This window comes from Pseudopipra pipra, chromosome 21 (assembly GCF_036250125.1).
Source record: "Pseudopipra pipra isolate bDixPip1 chromosome 21, bDixPip1.hap1, whole genome shotgun sequence".
Classification (NCBI taxonomy): Eukaryota; Metazoa; Chordata; class Aves; order Passeriformes; family Pipridae; genus Pseudopipra; species Pseudopipra pipra.
In genome coordinates, this window is record NC_087569.1 from 6,131,601 (window position 1) to 6,151,345 (window position 19,745).

The 19,745-nt window shown below is 43.1% G+C and overlaps 1 protein-coding gene across 2 annotated transcripts; it reads left to right on the plus strand.

The window, feature by feature from the left end:
• The first annotated feature begins 600 nt into the window (after nt 1-600).
• TMEM248 (transmembrane protein 248) lies at nt 601-18,579 on the plus strand. Of its 2 annotated transcripts, none has more exons than XM_064677902.1 (7): nt 601-744; nt 10,357-10,531; nt 11,503-11,788; nt 13,349-13,499; nt 14,263-14,446; nt 14,901-15,044; nt 15,833-18,579. In XM_064677902.1, the coding sequence occupies exons 2-7, from the start codon at nt 10,373-10,375 to the stop codon at nt 15,851-15,853; spliced, it is 945 nt and encodes a 314-aa protein (XP_064533972.1). In that variant the 5' UTR covers nt 601-744; nt 10,357-10,372; the 3' UTR covers nt 15,854-18,579. The 2 variants fall into 2 exon arrangements, with proteins under 2 accessions (XP_064533972.1, XP_064533973.1); XM_064677903.1 differs by lacking the exon at nt 601-744 and adding an exon at nt 1,637-1,821.
• The last annotated feature ends 1,166 nt before the right edge of the window (nt 18,580-19,745 follow it).

Genomic DNA, 19,745 nt, shown 5'->3' on the forward strand with positions numbered 1-19,745 from the left:
GATTTCCAAACCTTACTTAGCAGTCAGAAAGCAGGAGTGATTTCCTCCTGGGCAGGGCTGTAGTACAGGGGTGCTCTGATGAATTGCAGAGTTTGAGTAAAAGACAGTGAGAGACCCCTGTTCTGCAAAACATTATGGAATTGTATCCATGAACAAGTTACTTGTGAAACTGAGTTTAACTGAAATATGCTCTTCCAGTGAATTGGAGTACAGGTGCTGTGCTGTGGTGAGTCATAGTATTGGGGTTTTTTTCCAACAGCCCACTGCTAGTTCAGTATGACTGAAAACAAAGACTGCAGCTCATCCTTGGGAATCAGAATTTACGCTGTAAAATACTTCTTTGCATGTGAGCTCCCTGTTTTGTTCAGTAAAGAAGATATTTTACAGGAAATGCTGGTTAATTAAACTGTGCGGCGTCTTTGGTTCCGCACAACCGAGTTACAAAATTCGATTGATTTCTTCTACCCAGTTATCATCAGTGTTTACAAGTGCTCTAGGGTATATTCTCCTGTGGCTGGGGAGGGAGGCACTGGCAGATGCTGGTACAGCTGGTGCTGCTGAACAGCGGTTTGGAAACGGGGGTTACGAGGGTTGGGGCACAAGGAGCGTTTTTCCATCTGACACAGAGCTGACCCTCGGAGACTCAGACGCTCGAGTGGCTGCCACAGGAGACCCGACAGCTGGACACTTCATCCGGGCATCCTGTGAGAGGTGAACACGTCCTTGTCCTGGATCTGCAGCCAGGTGTGTACAGGACTGGTGTTTTTTACAGGATGATTTTTTGCTGTCTGAGAGGCTGCCAACTGTGCTACCTCCTGCCTTCCACAGGCCTCGGGCGGGAGGAGGCTTTGACTGTGACTAGTAGTCATTAATTCAGGGCTGTCTTGGACATCTTTGAAGGCACGAAGTTCAGGAAACTATTTAGTTTTACCCTCCTAAAGTACCAATTCCTGGCAGAGCCCGGCTCTGTCCCTTCACCCATCCCCACACCATCCATGTGCTTCCCTGGAATCACTCCGGTGTGTTACAGCTTCAGGGGAAAAGATTTCACATTATCCTCCTGTGAACAGCATAATCATCACCATACTAATTATATCACCATTATATTAATATTACTGTTATTACTGATAATTATAATGATAAATATTAATGGCGGTTATGATGACGGTTTCTTCTGTTATGCCCTTTGCTTTAAGCATTTAACCCCGAACCCTTCAAGGTATTGGGCACCTTTAGAAAACTATCGAACAAAAGAAAAGAGATGTTTTGGGTAGTTTTTATTGGAAGTTTTTTGTTGGAAAAGGGGGTGAAGAGCGGCTGGAGAAGGCGAGGAGTGTCGGGAGGGAGGGAGGAGCGGGGCTGCACCGGCCTGAGGGGACAAGGCGGTGAACCCCGACAAGGTTCGGCGGAGCCGCTCCCGGGGCCTGTTCCTGCTCGGTGCCGCTCCCGAGCCCACTCCCGGTGGAGCCCATTCTCGTGGAGCCATTCCCGAGCCCGTTCCCGGTCGCAGGCGCTGCCAGGGCCCCGCCCGCCGCCGGCTCCTCCCGCGCTGCCGGCGCCGCCGCAATCTTGTCCCCCCCGCGCCACCGTCGGCCCGCCCGGCGGGTGAGGGGTCACGGCTGCGGCCCCGGAAGCGGCGGCGGGGGCGGGCCCGGCCGTGTGTCTGTCCCGGGCTCCGTGTGTCTGTCCCGGGCTCCGTGTGTCTGTCCCGGGCTCTGCCCGGGCAGCGGCCTCTCCCCCCCGGCCGGGCAGGACGATGGTGCAGAGCCCGCCCGCTCGGCAGCGCCGCCGCCTCTGAGCCCCGCCCGGCCCGGGGCGCCGGTAAGGAGGGGACGGGGGCGGCCCCGCGGCCTGGCGGGGGTGGGTGGGGGGACCTGGGGTCCCGCCGGTGTCGGGAGCGGGCTCTGGGCCGGGCGGGTTGGTTTGGCTGTGGTTTGGCTCAGCCTCGTGGATTTTAGCCTTGACTTGGCTTTATTATTTAAATTATTATTATTAATTATTTTTAAACGGGGTCCGTTAGTTTGAACTTTGTATGTGTGGCGTCGTACCAGAAAAAAAAAAAACCAAAACGGCAAAAAAAGAGTAATTTCAGTAGCGCTGTATTTCCGTTTCAAAATAGCTTCTGAATAGTGATTCCTACATTAGGGTTTTTTTGTTTGGTTGCGCCTTTTTTTTTCTTTTCTTTTTTTTTTTATTTTTTTCCTATTCGCTACGTACTTGTGTTTCATCCTCTTTTACTCTTCTGGGGTTTAACTTGACTAACGATCTCATGACGTCTTTAATAATAAAATTTCTGGTGCATCATGCCTGGGAACATGGCTGCTACATCCCCCTGTTAAATTCAAACTATGTATCGGAAAGGTTGGAGAGAACAGATTACAGCACAGCTGGGTGTTGGGTTGTTTTTTTTTTCCCCTCCTTTTCCCTTTCTTTGCTGTTTAAGAATTTGTCTTCTCTGGGGAAAATTTATTGGCGGGATTAGCTCTGGCGGTGTAATTTTCCCTGTTAGACAATCCTGGAGTGTAGATAGGGATTCATTAAGGGTTGCTCTCCACATCCTCGTCGAACTTCCATGAACTTTTTGCGATTGGGAGGAGAACCTGTCGTGGAAGGAGAGACCCTCTCACGGCCGGGCCTGCTGTGGGAAATCATTACTGCGTTTTTATAAAGGCTGAGTTCCAGGAGATAACGCACTAATCCTTGAGCTTTTAGGCTGCACATACAAAATGTTTCGACTTTCATCCGGTGAGTTATTGCCGCTTCCATCCCCCTCCGGTCCCTGGGAATCAGCCGGTGGCTGCAATCCAGCTCCTGGTCAGCAGGTGTGCCCAGGACAGGGATAACTTTTGTAGGCAGACTGAGCAGAGATCGTATTGAATTGCGAGATAATATTGAATTGTGCCTGCGGGACTGAATGATGCTCCCTGACCCCAGATTTAGTCGCATCGGAGAGGATTAAGCCCTTGGTGGCTTTGTTACCTCCCGCGATTTGAGGAGTGGCTCGGGGCCGGTGGAATGCGATTCTTCTCTTCCACTTGAAAGACAAGAACTTGAAATGCCGCCTGATAAGACAAAATAGTCACTGTGCTCTGTGAGCACCGGGGAGCATCCGAGGGCACGAACAAACAGACCTTGGTGCCCTTTGTGTGAGCCGGATGAGCCCGGAGAGACAGGGGAGAAGGAACCTGGCACATCCAGCCCCCTGTGTGCAGCTCCCTCCTGGAACACCTCCCGACCTGATCCTGCAGGTCTGTCACCTGTGATCATCTCGGGTTTTATTAAAGCATCGGAGGTTTTGCAGAAATGAAGCTGTTTTATCAAACGAGCCCTAAACTGGGTGTTAATGAAACTCACTGGTGTCAGAATTCTGTTGCTTTTCCCAAAGCTGCCCTTGCCAAAAGCAAGTATGTGTGGGAGTTTATTTTCTCTTTGAGAAGACCGTCCTGACCTGTGAATAAAGCTGGTTCCCAGGACTCAGAACTCCCAAGTTTTGTTTTGGAAGAAAACTGGTGTCCTGGCATGTCGGTTTTTGTTAGTTATCTGTAAAATGGAAACTGAACTCACCTACGGGAGTTTGGGCTGAGCAAAATAAAGTCCTGTTTCCTTTGACCAGTGGGGGTGAAGTGATAATATTGCTGATGTGACATGATAATATTACTGCCATAGCCTTCATATTTCAGCTGTTGCCCAGGTCCCTTATTTCAGTTGTTTTTGCTGCTGTTTCTATTTTCATAAGTGGCTACTGGCTGCTTTCCTGCTTGTCTCACACAGCCAGAATTACCTTCTTTCTACACCCAGAGCTCTTTATTTTGCCATTCCCCAAAGCTGCCATTTCCTCCACTTGTCAGTCATTTTCTGCTTGGGATTCAAGCTGTGTATCTCTCTGCAACCTTGTCTCCTTACAGTTCTCATTACAGGCTGAAGAGCCTTTTTCTAGCATTTCACTGCTGAATTTGGTACCACATTCCTTGACAGGTGGCTTTAAAGAAGTCAGCAATTAACCTTATTAAACTGGGCACTCAACCAGTTCCTGATTATTAAACTGTTAGTGAGCATTTACATATTTCTTGATTAAAGATGTCCTGTATTTGTTTGGCCGTTGTCAGTACAGTATACACAGAATTTAATTTCTCATGGGTCTTTAAAGATCCTATAAAACAACATAACTTTACTTTTGCCTTCCTCTCCCAGGTTCTCTTGCTAAGCAGCAGTAACCAGAATATCATTTTTAATACAACTTCAAAGCCCTTCAGTCTATTATTGTATGTTTTATTGTAGTCTGTATTATTTAGATTATGGTAAGTCATGTTGTAAGTCATGACTTTGGCTTGTAGAAGTTGGAAGGTTTAAAAATGCCCATATACCTTCCTATATGGAAGTGTCCTCGTCCCCATGGCACAGGCTCGCTTGCCCTTTTCAAGTTTGGCACCAAAATATGTATTTTCAACCAGAGGTAAGGTTCATTTTGATTTTACAGCTGGCTATGTTTTAAATTGTGTTTTTCACTTTTAACAAAAGTCAGAATTCAGAGTTCATTGGACCAGTGAAAAAAGGCTTCCTCACATTATTTATATTTCCTAACTTATAACTTCTTAACTTATAACCCTTTACTGATTCTTTTTTTTTTTTTTTAAACTCCTAGCATTTAAAAAAAAAAAATATTTGGAGCTTGTTTGGATTTGTCTGTTTCTGCATCAATTTTTCTTCAAGTGGGAAATGAAAATCAGCTTTGCTGTCCCAGGAGCAGCAGCTGGCACAGAGTTCAGGTGCTTGTGGTAAATCCACCACAGACATTTTGGGCTACAACACGTATTTTTTGGGAGGGGCTGTCATACACAGGTTGAGTAATGGGTGATCCACATATTTTCCATTTGATTTCTTAAGTCACCTGCCTTTTATAGTAACTTTTCTGTCTTTATAGAGAGTTAAAGTCAGAAACATGGGTGTTTGAAATTCAACATCAATTTGGTCTTTAAAATTTGCTATAACCAACCAAATTACTTCCTTGGCTTTGTTTTATGGGCAGAACTGAAACGTTTGCTGTTCATGGAGCTCTTGGGGACGTTGAAATGCTTAATTATGCTTTGAAAAGGGTTTTGAGGGCTGGAGAGAAACATTTCATGCAAGTATGAAGCATTTTGCTTCATTCTGTTCTCGCGAGTCCCCAGGCTCTCAGGCTTTTGTTAATAATCCGCTTCCATATTTATTATTTATCAGAATAACACCAGGAAGGAATGTCCTTTTCAACAGGTGACATTCTCACTCTTGTTCTGCCCTGTACAGTGTCCTCTGCCTGTGCTCTTTGCATATGCAAAGGGCCAGGCCGTTTTTCTGCCACAATTTCTGCTTCCAGGCTGTAGGGAAATATGGGGAGTTTTATTTGTAGAATAAAATAGCTCAGAAAACTGATAAGCCACTGTCTGGTTTGAGCCAATCCTCTGTTATCTCCCACTCAGGAGCTTTCTCCTGGAGCAGTCCTGGGGGAGGAGATGTGCTTGTGCACATCTGGCTGCAGATCTTTTGGTTGTGTTCGGTTGCAGTGGGTTCAAGAATCCAAGGTGATGTTTTCAGCAGGTTTCACCCTCCTCCACACACCCCAGTCACTTCTTTTCCTCTGTGTTGTGGAGAAGTCCAGTGGCATTTACTGGGAGGTTGTTTACTTTGGTGTATATTTTAACAGTGAAGAACAGGAGAAGGAGAAGAGGCTCAGCTGGACAGAGGTAGTGCTCTGCTCTGGAGGATTCCCCTCCTTTCGTTCCTCTAGGATGAATTCCTCCTTCCTGCCTGCCCTTCTGCTGCTGACAGAGATTTTAGGCTGTACAGTTTCATCCCACACGGTCCTTATCTGCTTTCTAAAAGGATTTCCCCGCAGATATCAGTATGGTAAAGTAAATCTTGCACTTGGCCTTGTTGGACCTCATGAGCCCCACCTCTCCAGATCCCCCTGGGTGGGATCCCTTCCCTCCACACGGCTTGGTGTCATTGTCAGACTTGCTGAGGGTGCCTTCAATCCCATGTCCATGTCATTTGCTTATCCCAGCTCCAACCCCAACTTCCCAGCTCACACACCTGGGATCTGTTCTGCTTCACTCTTTTAGTTTTTTCGGTGTTGGATACCAAGTTCGATTTGAAGAGAAGAAAACAAAATTAAAGGTAATTTTGGTACCTGCTGCTGTTTACTACTCTGAAATGAGTGGCACTTTAATTTGAGATGAACAGCACTGCTTTGTTTGCATGTTATTTAGGGATGGTTTGCTAAGAAAATCACCCTTGGATTGATTTGTGTTAGTAAATATTTTTCTGGCAGCAACATTATTTTCATTCAAAGTGGTTAACCCTGATGTGACCCATTTCCTAACCCCATTGTACTGCTGGTAATGGGGCAGCTTTGAAAACCTAATTGATTTATAAATAAACTGAGCTGCACAGCTCAGATTAAACTCTGTTCTGTGCAGTGAGATGTTCAGGCTTGGAAAACATCCGAGGTCTTCATGGGGCAGTGCTGCCTGTGTCCTTCCCTTCCACCCACAGTTTTCTTCCTTAAGATATTTCAGTGGTGGTTTTGTATTTAAACCCTTCCTCTAGACTGAATATCTTTACATGCACAACAAGAATGGGGATTATTTATAAGGAAATTCCATCATCTTAAGCTTTCTAGTGGGAAGATGGTAGTTGACATTATGGTAAGATACAGGTAAAAAATGTCAAACAGTTTTGATCTCTTTAAAATTCATGTTTGGGTGGGTTTTTTTCCTTTTGGCAACTGCAATTTTGCTTTTAATATCTGCTTTAGTACAGCATACATTTTTTTATTGTTGTTAGGGATTCAGTTCCTTTGATATTAAGCTCTGAAATGGGAATTTAATACTTCAGCTGTGACTCACTTCATTGACTTTTTGGTCTTTGCAACAGACTTCAAGATTTTCCTTATTTGTAATTTATTCTCAAAAAACCTCATCTGTCTGTTTCAGCAGTTTCCTTTTTTCATATATAAATAAGGAGGAATTACAAATGTTATTCCTTTGAGGTTGCTGTCTGTGATCTTGAGCTGTACCGGAGGGAAATTCCCCGAATTGCAGAATACGTGACTATTTTCTTGCTTTTTAGACAGCTGCCCAAATCTCTGTTTCCCTGGGACTCTGGTAGATTAACTGTTATATTTCCATCCTATCCTTTTCCATTTGTATCTCTTCACCTGTATAACAGAATTTCCAGGCTTTGTGGGGCCTGATTTAAGAGCATCTCCAGGGCTTGTCCAGGGTTTCCCAGTGAGTTCCATCAGCTGTAACTCTGCATTTGGTCCCGATGAACACCCTTCACTACCCAGCAATTACTTTGGAGCTGGTGGCCAATGTTCCAGGCTGGCAGTTTTCATTCTTCCCGTTGTACTTGAGCTACTTGTGCAGTAAAAATCTCCCCAGTCAGCCTAACAAGTATTAAAAAGCTTAGCCAGAGTGGGGAGAGGCAGCAGAGTCATTAGAGCCACTCACTAAATTATTTATTTGGCTAAAAAGTGAAATCTGATCTTGCTTGCCTGACCTGCCAGGAGGTAATAGCATTGGGTTTCTTTTTTTTAACTGTGTGAAGAAGAAATAAAAGTCTAAATCATAGTCTTTAAGTTATTCGTTTACACAGAGGAGGGAGTTAGTTACAGCTGGAGCTGGTAAAAGAATTGTGTCTGTGTTGTGATTCTCACGGGTCCTAAGAGAAAGGAGGAGGTTAAGAAAGCCCTAAAATCTAGTGGGAATATACATTTAGACGTACCTGCAGTGATCTGGTTCACGAATTCTTTAATAATTAATGTTATTTAAGTACTTTGATAAAAAATCAGTAGCTCTTCGGGCAGCAGTGTGGAAACGTTTGTCATTCTGGTTTGCACCAGCCATATCCAATTGCTGTTTTCATGTCAGCTCTAGTATTGAAATCCACAGTTGTTCCCTTTTCTCTCACAAATGCTCAAAAGGCATATTAGGCCTCGGAAATTGAGGCTTATAGCATTTTCTAATTGCTTTCAAAGCCGTTGAGTTATGGGAGCATATTAAGCAACTGGCACTTAAAAGCCGGTGCTCTCTTACATAAAAATATTAGCCCAAATATTTTCCTGCGTGTGCTTTTCAGCACATCCCGTTTTATGGCTGAATTTAGGCCCTGTGGTAAACAAACATGCTAATGGAGCTGTTGGAAGCCCCTTTAAAAAGGACTCACAGCCCTGTATATGCTGTGAGTGACACTCAGCTCTGATTAAATGCTGCAATAAACCCTGCATCTGTGGTGTTTTCAAAAGGAAATTCAGAAGGGAGCACTGAATACAACTCTGCTTTTGGTTTATCTTTTGATCTTTTTCCATCTCAACATGTGTCTCCAATGTTTCTAGATGGAGTGTTTGGGATTTTTAACTAGGGCTCATTTAAGAAATTTGCTGCCAGGGACAAGACAGGCAGAACATGCGGGAGGGCGGATCGTCCCCAGCATGATCCCTGCCAGCACCAGCTCTGCCTTCCCCTCTCATTCCTGCCTTCTGACACCTTCACTGGCCTGTTTGGCCGTGGCACAGCTGGTCTGGGACAAAGAGAGGAGTTCTGGTAAGGTGCACATTTATCATCACCTTTTCTTTCCTCTCTCCTTCCCCCCCTTCCCCTGCACTGTGCTCTCACTCAGAGGCACACCTTATTTTTGGAGAGGTGTTTGCAGCACCCGGTTGTTCTCCCTGATAAAAACTTGCTGGCTTTCCTGGTCTTTGCAGAGTGGATGAAAATGGGTTGATGGTGCAAAATAGTAAACCCAGGACGTGGTCTTGTGCTCTGCAGAGCACTGTCTCAGCAGGTTTCACCCAGGAGAGCAAGTAGGTGTGTGGGGAGAGTCAGCAGGCACAACTCAGTGTTGTGTTATTGTTGCAGGACCTCGGGGCTCTTCTCTGTAAGCTGAATTTTTCCCTCTCTCTGGGGCAGTTTTGCAGGTTTTGTCGGTATTTCTTCTGTTAATACTAATGGGAGCATTTCTGCCAGTAAAATCCTGAGTATACACAAGGAAGTTGTGATCATTGTATACTGAAGGATCTGAAAAAGGCTTTGTTTCAATGCTTGTCCTTTACCCTTCTTTTGTTTTCTTTTAAATCAATAGATCAGATCAAAGATCACTCCCTCCCTTGCCCTGTTTCTCAAAACCTGTCCCTCTCATCCTCAGCCCTGCTGCACCTGGATTCTAAATGACAACTGTGTGCTTTTAATAAGAGTCAGTGAGGATCACCCAGACCTGCAGGGAGCAGAGTTCCTGACTTAATTAAATGTTACCAGACCTGTATGGATGCTCAAACATTAACTCTAGCAGTGTGGAATTCTCTAAGATGCTGGTTCTGAAGCTGGCCTTTCCCTATGAATTTTGGAGATAGGCAGCACATTGGTGGGAACTGCCTTTCTAGTTCAGTTGGGGTTAAAAGCCTTTTCAGCCAGGATTTTAGGTATGACATAGATAAGAGGTTGGCTTGAAGTAACTCCTTGCAGACCTTCTCAAGTAGATGTCACAAGACTGCCCTTTAACACTGGACTGTTTGCTTTTCCTTTTGAGTGGAGATGGGGAAGTTGATACAGTAAAGTTAATTTGGGTCTTTCTGCTCTGTAAATGAAAATTCAGGAGTGGAATCAGACAAAATATTATATTTTGGACAAAAATTAATGATGCAGTACATTTCCTCAGCATGTGTAAGTCTGTCTTTGCTTCCAGACTCTAGCAAAAGTTCTAGATCCTGCAAGAATCAAATAGAGTCTTCCAGCCTCCACCCTAGTGCAGTTCTTAGGTGTTTCTGACCTCAGGATTCTTGATGCAGAAGCCTAAAATGCTTCTCAGATCCTGTTTTGAAAGTAGAGGCATTTGGGGCTAAGGATGGTGTAAAGAGGGATCCTTAAGGCTCCAGCCTCAGTTTTGAAAGGGTATACAAGGTTTGACCTGTGGGCTGTGTTACAACTCTGTCCACACTGTAATTTGGTGAATCCAAACCTCACTGGAATTCAGGTGTAACAGTGTGTATATATCCTGCCTCGGGGTGTGGGGAAAGGAAAGAACTGGGTTTATTTCTTATCAGTGATACTGGGCTGTGCTGGAAGTTCTCCTCATTTCTTAAAATCTGTTCCCAGCTGGCAGTTTCAGGTGCTGAGAAGGTGATGTCGAGCATGTTTTGATTTATGCTGTATTTAAGGCTCACAGTCTGTGTTCAGTGAGCAGTGCAGTCGGATAATTGAATCTCACTTCGGCGTACGATTCCATTTCTTGTCGTCAAACTTTTGTCTGGTGTGATCTGCCAGCCCCTCCACACTGTAGCACACAGCCCAGTCACTCTGTTGTAATATTCTTTCTTTTCAGGTGAACAATCAGAATAATGTTCTACATAAACCTGTTGGAGAACCTGAAGGTTTACATCAGCAGCCGACCTCCGCTCGTGGTCTTTATGATCAGTGTCAGTGCTATGGCAATAGCTTTCCTGACACTGGGTTATTTCTTCAAAATCAAGGAGATCAAGTCACCAGAAATGACAGAGGTAGGTACAAAAAGTTCCTGAGCTAAGCAGTGGATTATTTCCCCCCCCCCAAGAACTCTGTCTTGTGTTGTGGTTTAGGAATGTTCAGTGCCCCCACTGAGTGTTCCCTGCTCCCCCTCTCCAGCTGGAAGCACAAAAGGCAAAGATCACAGGTTGAAATAAGAACAGTTTACTGGAAACAGCAATGACATAGCAAAACAAACAGTAACAGCAACAATATCAATGACAAAAGGTGTAAGAAAAGAAATTATTTACATGGACTGACATTCCCGAGAATAGACAACACTGGACAGCTCCCGCCACCATGTTTTCTCAGCTGGAAGGAACACTCTTTCCCCCACCAATGATGTGAGGTGGTGTAGCATAACTCAGCTCCTGCAAAAAATTACCCCTGTCCTGGCCAGAATCAGAACATTATGGGAGAGCACAGAGTCTTGTGGGAGATTGTCTTCATTTATACTTGCCTCTCAACAGGGGAGAGGCTGTTGGTGTCACTGTTTGGCAGTCTTGTTTTATTTCGAGAATGAGCCCAAATCATCTGTCATGGATCTTCCCTACTATGTCTAGAAACCTTCCTGTTTCTTGCTCTGTTGGCCCAGCTGGCTGTTTTGGGGAACTCCTTACCTAGCAGGACTGTTCTGTAATGAGGGAAACCTCACCAGAAACCGCTCCTACCCTGGGCACGGTGGGAACAGACCGAGTTAGGATGTTCCCTTTGTAGTTCAGAGGATGCTGTGCTGAGCTGTGGTCAGGCAGTGGCTGGGATTGAACACATCTGACTTCTGCAAACAGCTTGCCCCGTTGTTGAGACAGCCCTGGTGGTGTTTGTGCTTGCTTTGTGAGCCATGTAATTTTTGTTAAATGGCTTGGAACAGGGCAGGATGGTGCCTCTCAAGGCGTGCACAGCTCCCCAGAGGTGGCAGCCAGCAGAAACTGGCTAATCTGGTTGAAATCTCTGTGTTTGTTTTAAGGACTGGAATACTTTCCTCCTGAGGTTTAATGATTTGGACTTCTGTATATCTGAGAATGAAACCTTGAAGCATCTCATCAACGACACCACAACTCCAGAGAGCACCGTGACCAGTGGACAGGCGAGATCTTCCACACAGTCCCCACAGACTCTGGAGGACTCTGGCCCAATAAACATCTCAGTTACCATCACACTGACCCTGGACCCACTCAGACCATTTGGAGGATATTCTCGCAATGTCACACATCTGAGCTCCACAATTTTTGGGCACCAAATTGGACTTTCAGGTATGCAAGACTGGGCCTTTAAAAATTCAGTTTACAGTTGACTCTTAGAGGTTTTTTCATTTCAAGAGGGATTGGCTTCAAGCTGAAAGAAAGTAGGCTTAGATTGGATATTAGGGAAGAAATTCTTCCCTGTGAGGGTGGTGAGGCCCTGGCACAGGTTGCCCACAGAAGCTGTGGCTGCCCCATCCCTGGAAGTGTCCAAGGCCAGGTTGGACAGGGCTTGGAGCAGCCTGGGATAGTGGAAGGTTCCCTGCCCATGGCAGGGGCGTGGAATGAGTTGAATTTTCCCTTCCAACCCAAACTATTCTGTGATTTAAATGCTTCTATCATTTGAATGCTAACTGTATAATCAAAGTTCACCAGCTAATTATTGGTATATAAATCTTTTGTGTACAACAGAGATGTGTTTCCAGATTTGTTGTGAGTATATTCCTGTGTAGAGCCCTTTACTTCTTTGTTAGAAGAACTCTTCCCTGCATTCAGAGTGGCAAAGAACCTGCAGATGGACCCAGATCAGTCTTTGCAGTTTTAAATGATTAACCTAATAACAATGGAAGGTAATTTTTAAGCCAACAGAATTCCAAACAGCAAAAGCTTGTAAAGTGACTGTATTCAGATCTGTCTTGATACATCTTCAGGTCCTTAACTGACATTTTAAAGGCAGTGACAAATATACATTAGAGAGCAAGTATCATGTTGTCTAAAAAAATGTGGTTTATCTGAAATACATATGTGAATAAGCTTTAATATCACAAACAGCAACAGATAAGATGATTACAGTTTCTGTGGTGGGGAATGACCAGTCTGCTGTGTGGCTGCCTACCAGTAAGTTTTGACAGGAGTTTTTAGAAAATTAATGGAAATTGATAATAGAACCTCACTGAATTTTAGCTTTTAGCCAGGGTTGCATTTTATAATAATCCCTGAAGGAGTCTTGAACCTGAGAGACCTGTGGAGAGACATTGCCCATAGCTGCAAATCTATATTATTGTGTTTCCTGTTGTTATTTTGTTGCTGCTTTAAGAGCTATCAAATGCAAGTTCCATTTCCAGCAGCCTGGATTTATTTTGAGTCTGAATATATTCACGTGGAGTTATTGTACCTGACTTTATTTGCAGTCCAGTGTCTGCTGGTACCTTTTTGTCTACACAGATACCTCCAATTTGAAAAGTGAGCATCAGAAAAAACAAATGTGGAACGAAGTTTTTAAGAGGAGAAAGGCTAAAGATCTAAAGATTTTACTTTCTAATAAAGTTCTCTGGAACATGCAGGAGTTCACTTATAAATAGTTTTTAATTTCTGAAAGGAGCTTAGTGACCCCAGTTCTTCTGGAGCAGGAGAGATTAGAAAGATCAGCAGCTGGGGTTTTTGTAGTTTGTTTTGGTTTTTAACTTTGTTTTTGCTCTCTTTGTTGCTAGTAAAGATCCGGGATGACTTCAAAGGTACAGATTCAGGGTGGTGGTTGCTGCCTTAGTCCTTTGTGTGTTGTCCTTATCCTGGTGATTGTTGCTCAGATACTTTTGTGAACTAAAACCAGCTTTCCTTCTCTCTTTCTCAAAGGCAGAGAATCCCATGAGGAAATAAATATTACATTCACCCTGCCAGCTGCCTGGAATTCAGATGACTGTGTTCTTCATGGCCACTGCGAGCAGGTCGTGTTCACAACCTGCATGACTGTGACAGCAGCCAGCAATGTATTTCCTGTCACTGTGTAAGTGCTTTTTAAACACTCCTTCCCAGACTGGTTCCTGGGTGATTAATTCCTCAGCTGGTTCTCTGAGGATGTTAGTTCCTGATGAACATTCCTGTTGACCGTGGAAATTATGTCCCTTCCCTCCTTCCCCCACAGTAAAACATTTGTCTTGGAACTTCTGCTGTCTTTTAGCAGCACTAGATTTTTCTGAGGGTGTTTTAAACCATAGCATGTTTTTTAAACATGCCTTTCAACATGCTACCTAAACTTCACTGGGAGCAAAACAATCCGTGGAGATTTAAGAAAGATACCCTATAATTTAATGTCACTGCCTTGGGTGAGAGATAAGATTTGACCCTAAGGTTCTTATCCTCTTCCCTGCTGAGAAATCAGCAAAATGCTATTGTGCTGCCATGCCCCTGCCCCAGCAGGCACAGACCTTCCATAAAATAGTTTCCCTTTGTCTTGTCTGGATTCCCTGACACTGTTCAACCCAAGCTGGAGAACCACCAGATAGATTAACACGTGTGAAGCCTTATGAAAACCAGTGTTTTCCCAATTAAGCTGTGGGATGTTGACTTACTGGAACAACATGCAGTTAAAGTCTAATCTTAGTATGGGAATCATATGGTTTTTATAGACCCTTTTGGTTAGGCTTTGGGTTTTGCTGTTGTTTTGGAAGGTCCAAATTAAAACCGGGTTTTGAGAGGGCAGTAAAAGTTGTCCTTACTGAACATGGAGAATGTGCTCAGGGTGCTAATTATTTCTGTTTTTTCTGCAGTCAGCCACCACATTGTGTTCCTGAAACATACAGCAATGCTACCCTGTGGTACAAGATCTTCACCACAGCAAGGGACTCTAACACCAAATATGCACAAGATTATAACCCTTTCTGGTGTTACAAAGGAGCAATCGGAAAAGTGTATCATGCTTTAAATCCCAAACTAACTGTTATAGTTCCAGATGTAAGTGCTGGGGTGTTTCTATGTGTTATTTTGGATAAATGCTTAGCTCTGTTTTAATTGAATGTGGTTCTGTTCACGTCCTAAAATAGGCATGTTCAGTGCTGGTTTATTATGCAGGGCTGAGACAGAGCTGGGAATGCTCTGCCCCCAGTGATGGTCTTCATGTAATCTCCATGTGCCTCACCGCTCTTAATAACAAACATTTATATTTTGAAATCATTTAAAAGCCTCTGCCAGTATTTGGGAAAAGATCTATAACACAGGTTTTTAACACAAGGAACATTTTGGCTCTTTGTGCCACAATTAGGAATCGCTTTCATTACTACACCAGCTGCATAAAGGGGGGAAACTTGATTCATGAAGTAATTTCCGTGTTGATCTGATAATTATTGCTTTAATATAAAATGCCAACCTTTGGTGCTCTGTCAGTAAATGGTTTTAATTCTCTGTGCAGGATGATCGCTCCCTAATAAACCTGCATCTCATGCACACCAGTTACTTCCTTTTTGTGATGGTGATTACAATGTTCTGCTATGCAGTTATTAAAGGCAGACCAAGCAAACTGAGGCAAAGCAATACAGAATTCTGCTCTGAAAAGGTGAGTCTGGGTGGTAACAAAATATTGACTCTGATAAGAAAACACAGAAGATGTTTTTTACACAGGACAGACTGGTTTTTCTTGTCTCTGGAGATGTAGATTTAATGGCCTTCCAAAGAGACATGGGTGTTTCACTGTGGACAGTATAGGTGGGTGCTACAAAAGGCATATATGTGCTTTGTACATCCTAAGAATTAGATTTCTGTCCCACAGAAGTGGATTATTGCAGCTCAGTAAGTGCAGGGCTGCAGCTCTTCTGCCATAATTCTGATGTTACTTGAACTGTTTTGTGTGAAGCACTGAATAGATGGCATTGAGTAGTTCTATTTATCTTTTATCACAACAGGCTGAAAGCTTTGACTAAAACATGATACATACTTCTAATGGTTGTTAATCAGAATTTAATTAAAAACAATAACAAAGCTATTGAAGCAGTCATTGTTCAGTAGTGCATTGGAGGATTTGCACTTTGCTTGAAGGATTAAATATTAAATTTATTAACTTGTGAAGTAGAAAGCCGTTGTTGACACCTTTTGATCTTAATGATGTTTTGTAGAATAAGCTGGTTTGGTTTTTTGGGTTTGAATGGTTTGAGTTTTTTAATTTTATTGATTATGCTGAGTACAAAACACCTTCAGACTTACTTTGATTTCCTTTCCAAGTTAGACTTCCCAAGGTTCTTTGAAAAGGCAAGCACAGATATGCCAGCTGCACAGAGATAAGTAATATCACTGTAACAGGATTAAGAACTTGCCTTTAATTAAATGTTTTCTTTCTCTTTTGTTTAGGTTGCTTTGTCAGAAGCATAATCCATCCTCTCCTTTTACCGAGAACGACCGAGAACCGTAATCATTGCCTGCTGAACCCAGAATGGGTCTTGACACTCTGTGAATACATTACCTTGCAATGTTGGTTTATTCCAACCAAAGACATTTCAAGTGCCTGTAATTGATTTGTACATATTTATAAAAGTATATTCAGACTAGGTCAGGTGATGCACTTGTTCCGCATCGTAGTGCGGCCGGAAACCTTCAGTCTTTCCCTGTGGACATAGCGGAATGTTTGTGTAGATATGTTTAGTGATATGGCTACTTATAGTCAGAGCAAGATATTTTTGTCTAGCTGCATCTGGGCAGGTTAAGATGCCTTTGCAAGTGTCTCAAAGAAACCAAGAGATCTTTGGTTATTTTTTTTTGCCCAATATGTACAGTGTGTTTGAAACAGTATGCACCTTTGATATAATACTGCATTTCCAAAGCCACCAATCTACTACATGACTTAAATGTGTATTTGTGTGGCCTAATACTTTCTTCCATTTGCTCCTTGCTTGCAAGAAAAGATATCGACATTTTAGAATTTTTTTTCAAAAAAAAAAAAGAAACACATATTCACATTTTAATAGTGCTCTATTTAGGACAAACTTGTGCTTTTATTCATAGTAAAAAAATTAAGAAGTGAAGTCCCATTTTAAAATGTTTCTTACTGAAAAGTACTGATTGATTTTTTTTTTTGTAATTTATTTTTTGGGTGTTTTTTTGGTTTTTTCATTTGGCTTGCTGAATGCCAGAGAACCAGTCAGCACAGAGACTATCTGGAAAACTTTCCACTTGGCCTCCCATCCGCAGCCCTCAAGCCAGGATTGTGTGTCTCTGCTGCAGAGCAGCTTTCTGTAAAGTTCTTCTTTTTTTTTTTTTTTTCTAGAAAGTGAAACTTAATAAAAAGATGTATTGTATTAACAGTCTGTCAGGGCTCTGCACAGCCTTGGGCAAGTGCAAATAATGAAAGGAAAAGAAATCCCATAGTCTGTTACAGAGCTTCACTTTGGGACTCTCCATCCATCTCCGAAGGGCAGCTAAAATGACCCTTTGATTGGCTTTGTCATTCCCATTTAATGCTGTCCACTCAGGGGAAAATGACAAGAAGAGTAGGGCTGTTGTGATTAAGGTCAAAGAAACCACACAGTCAAACACTTTCTGTTCTCTGTGTCCATTCTTAAATCCGAGGTTTTATTCTGTGCATTTCTTCTCTTTCCCATTCTGCCTTTTGCTGTTTTTCTTTCTGGTTCCTTATTGAGTAGCCTCCTTGATTTCAGGAGTCAGGGTCTTCCTGCAGACATTTCCACCACTGCTTTTAAAATCTCACTGGTTGCCTTAATTGACCTTTCATCGTCTCTCAGCTTTCTCATCAGTGTAACAGGTCTGCGTTCATACCCACAGGCTTTTTTTTCCTCCTCCTTCTGCTCTAAACTACACAAAAGAAAAAAGCCAACTCAGAATCTCATAGTCTCAACTATGCTGGCATAAAATTCTCAGTTTGTTACCTACAGACACCATTGATTGGTATCCACTGGGCTGTGTGTGGGACTTCAGTAACTTCACGAGTCTTAAGAGTGTTTGAAGCGAGTCACAGTTTTCTTCAGAACATGTTTCCTTTAGAGTTTCAGTTACTTAAGTGGTATTAACTAACATGTTTTCTCCAGGGATGTTAAGGCAGAGCTTTAGACATGGCCTAGTTTGAAGTCTAGGGACAAAACGAAGCTTCCAGTTTTCTCCTGATGCTGCTATGGGCTAATGCTGCTTCCCTGAAACGAGTCAGAGGAGTCAAACAGGTAGACAGCTTCTCCTGAAAACAGTTCCTAATTCACCCATGCCCAGCCTTCTGTGTTAATACTGACTTTGAGAGTTGCCTACAAGGGTGGCTTGATCTGGGGACCAAAGGCAGGAAATAGGAAATGGATTGGGGGGGGAGGTATTTCTGGAAATACCTAGAAAACATCCAGTGTAATGTGACTCCTTTGGAAAAGCAAAGCCAAATCCTTTCCCTTTCACAAAATTAAGAATCAAACTCCAAATGTCCAAACTGGAATTTGGTCTGCTGGGGAAAAGAGATTTGGTTTTTTAATCTGGCTTTGCTAGTTGACAATTAAAGGAGCCTGCTCAAAAACTTCTCACCCACTGTATTGAAGCCCTCAGAAGTACTAAGATTGTGACCCACAAATGCAAAAGGGAAGATGTTAGAGAGTTGTATTTTTGGCCTTAGTTTATCCCTTTGCACCCCTGTATTGCAGCAGAGAGGTGAGAGTGTCCCTCCAGGTGGACGTGCTGTAATACTGAGGGATATTGGATTGTTCCTAGGCGCGGTGTACAAAGTTAAATGCAGCCAAACAGAAGAGTTAAAACTTAATATTAAAGTTCAGATCATATTGATCTTTCCTTTTTTTGTTTTCTTTTTTCTTTTTAACTATGACTTGAATCAGTTTTGATTCTATTTGTACGTGTTTTCTTGTTCTTAGAAAGCTGCCGTTTTCTTTTGCGTTTTCTTTGGCATTACATAGAAAATCTGAGCCTTGGTTTCAACCCTCTGCAGGTGATTGTAGGGTTAAAGATGGCTGTTTTGTTTTGTTTTGTTCTTACATTTCACTTGTCTTGTTGCATGATGGTTAATAGCTGATTTGGAAATGACATTTCTCTCCTAGATTAATTTTGTGTTTGTAAGATGTGCATATTGCTTTGCAGAATAAAAACTATGAAGTTTATTCCGTTGTCTTTATTTCCACAGCCCAGTTGCTGCCGAGGTTTCATAGATCACCTACGTTATTTGGGCCACTGGAGGAAATTAGTAGTGACAATCTGCAGCAGCGTGGAATTTCAAAACCTTTGTGTACCTAAGGTGGAGTGAGCACCTTATGTAGACTTGTTTTCTTCATGTTTTGTGCTGTAGGGAATGTAGCCTGATGCCCATCACACAGACTTTGTGTCCTAGCCCCACCTCTCCTCTTGCTATTCCTTGGTGATGATCGTTCCTTCCACTGCCTCCTCTCTACAAATACTGGGTAACTTACTCAGATGAACCAAGACCAGATGCTGAGCATTTCCCAGTGTCTGCAGGTGGCTGGAGGATTTATATGGATGAGGGTTGAAATGAAGATAATGTGGCCTGTTAAGTTCTAACCCCAGCTGGAACAATTTGCACCTGCATGTTTTCAGTGCTTGACAGAGTGGGAACATCCTTGTTTTGCTCTTGGAAGCTTGTTAAGAGCCAGGCACTGTGTGTTTGACAAGTGCAGGAAGGCCAGCCTGCCTTGCTTCTCTGAAAAACACTTCAAAGCATCCAAATGCTGCCTATTCACATCTGGTGGTGAAAGGGAGCATCTTTTAAAAGCAAATCTGTGACACTGTTTTATAATTTCTACTGAGAGACCCTGAGAATTAGTAGAAAAAAAGTGATTTTAATATAATTCTTTTTTTTTACAAATCCCCTTGGGATGGGTCTAGGAAACCTGGCTAGTTCTGAAATGCCTGGAATGAGCCTTAATGCCCTGTGTTAGCACTGTCCCAGGTTTGGGTGAATGTTGCTACTTCAGGGAGCAAAGCAGTCGTCTTGGCCTCCTCTGAATTCTGTCCCTCAGCCAGCAGAGAGGAAGAGAAAGGCAGTTGGACACGTATCCACTTGTTTTGTTAAACAAACTCTCTTTTCATAATGAGCAGCTACTATTTGGCAAGTGCAGGGCTTTGTTCAAAGGGTTTTATACAAGTGCAACTTCCTTGAAGAAAGTCCTGGTTTCATACTCATGGAGTTACACTTGAGTAAACTGACAGGAGGATCCGTGGGGAGTTCCTGCTGGGGGAAAAGTACTGAGCAAATCAATAGGTGATTGAATTTGGTTTGTTCTAAAGTTAAAAGGTGAGCAACCTGCTGCCT

Coding starts and splice junctions, on each gene's coding strand:
- TMEM248 (XM_064677902.1), top strand. CDS start 10,373: ATGTTCTACATAAACCTGTTGGAGAACCTGAAGGTTTACATCAGCAGC. Junction 10,532..11,502: donor AGTCACCAGAAATGACAGAG/GTAGGTACAAAA, acceptor GTTTGTTTTAAG/GACTGGAATACTTTCCTCCT. Junction 13,500..14,262: donor AATGTATTTCCTGTCACTGT/GTAAGTGCTTTT, acceptor TTTTTTCTGCAG/TCAGCCACCACATTGTGTTC.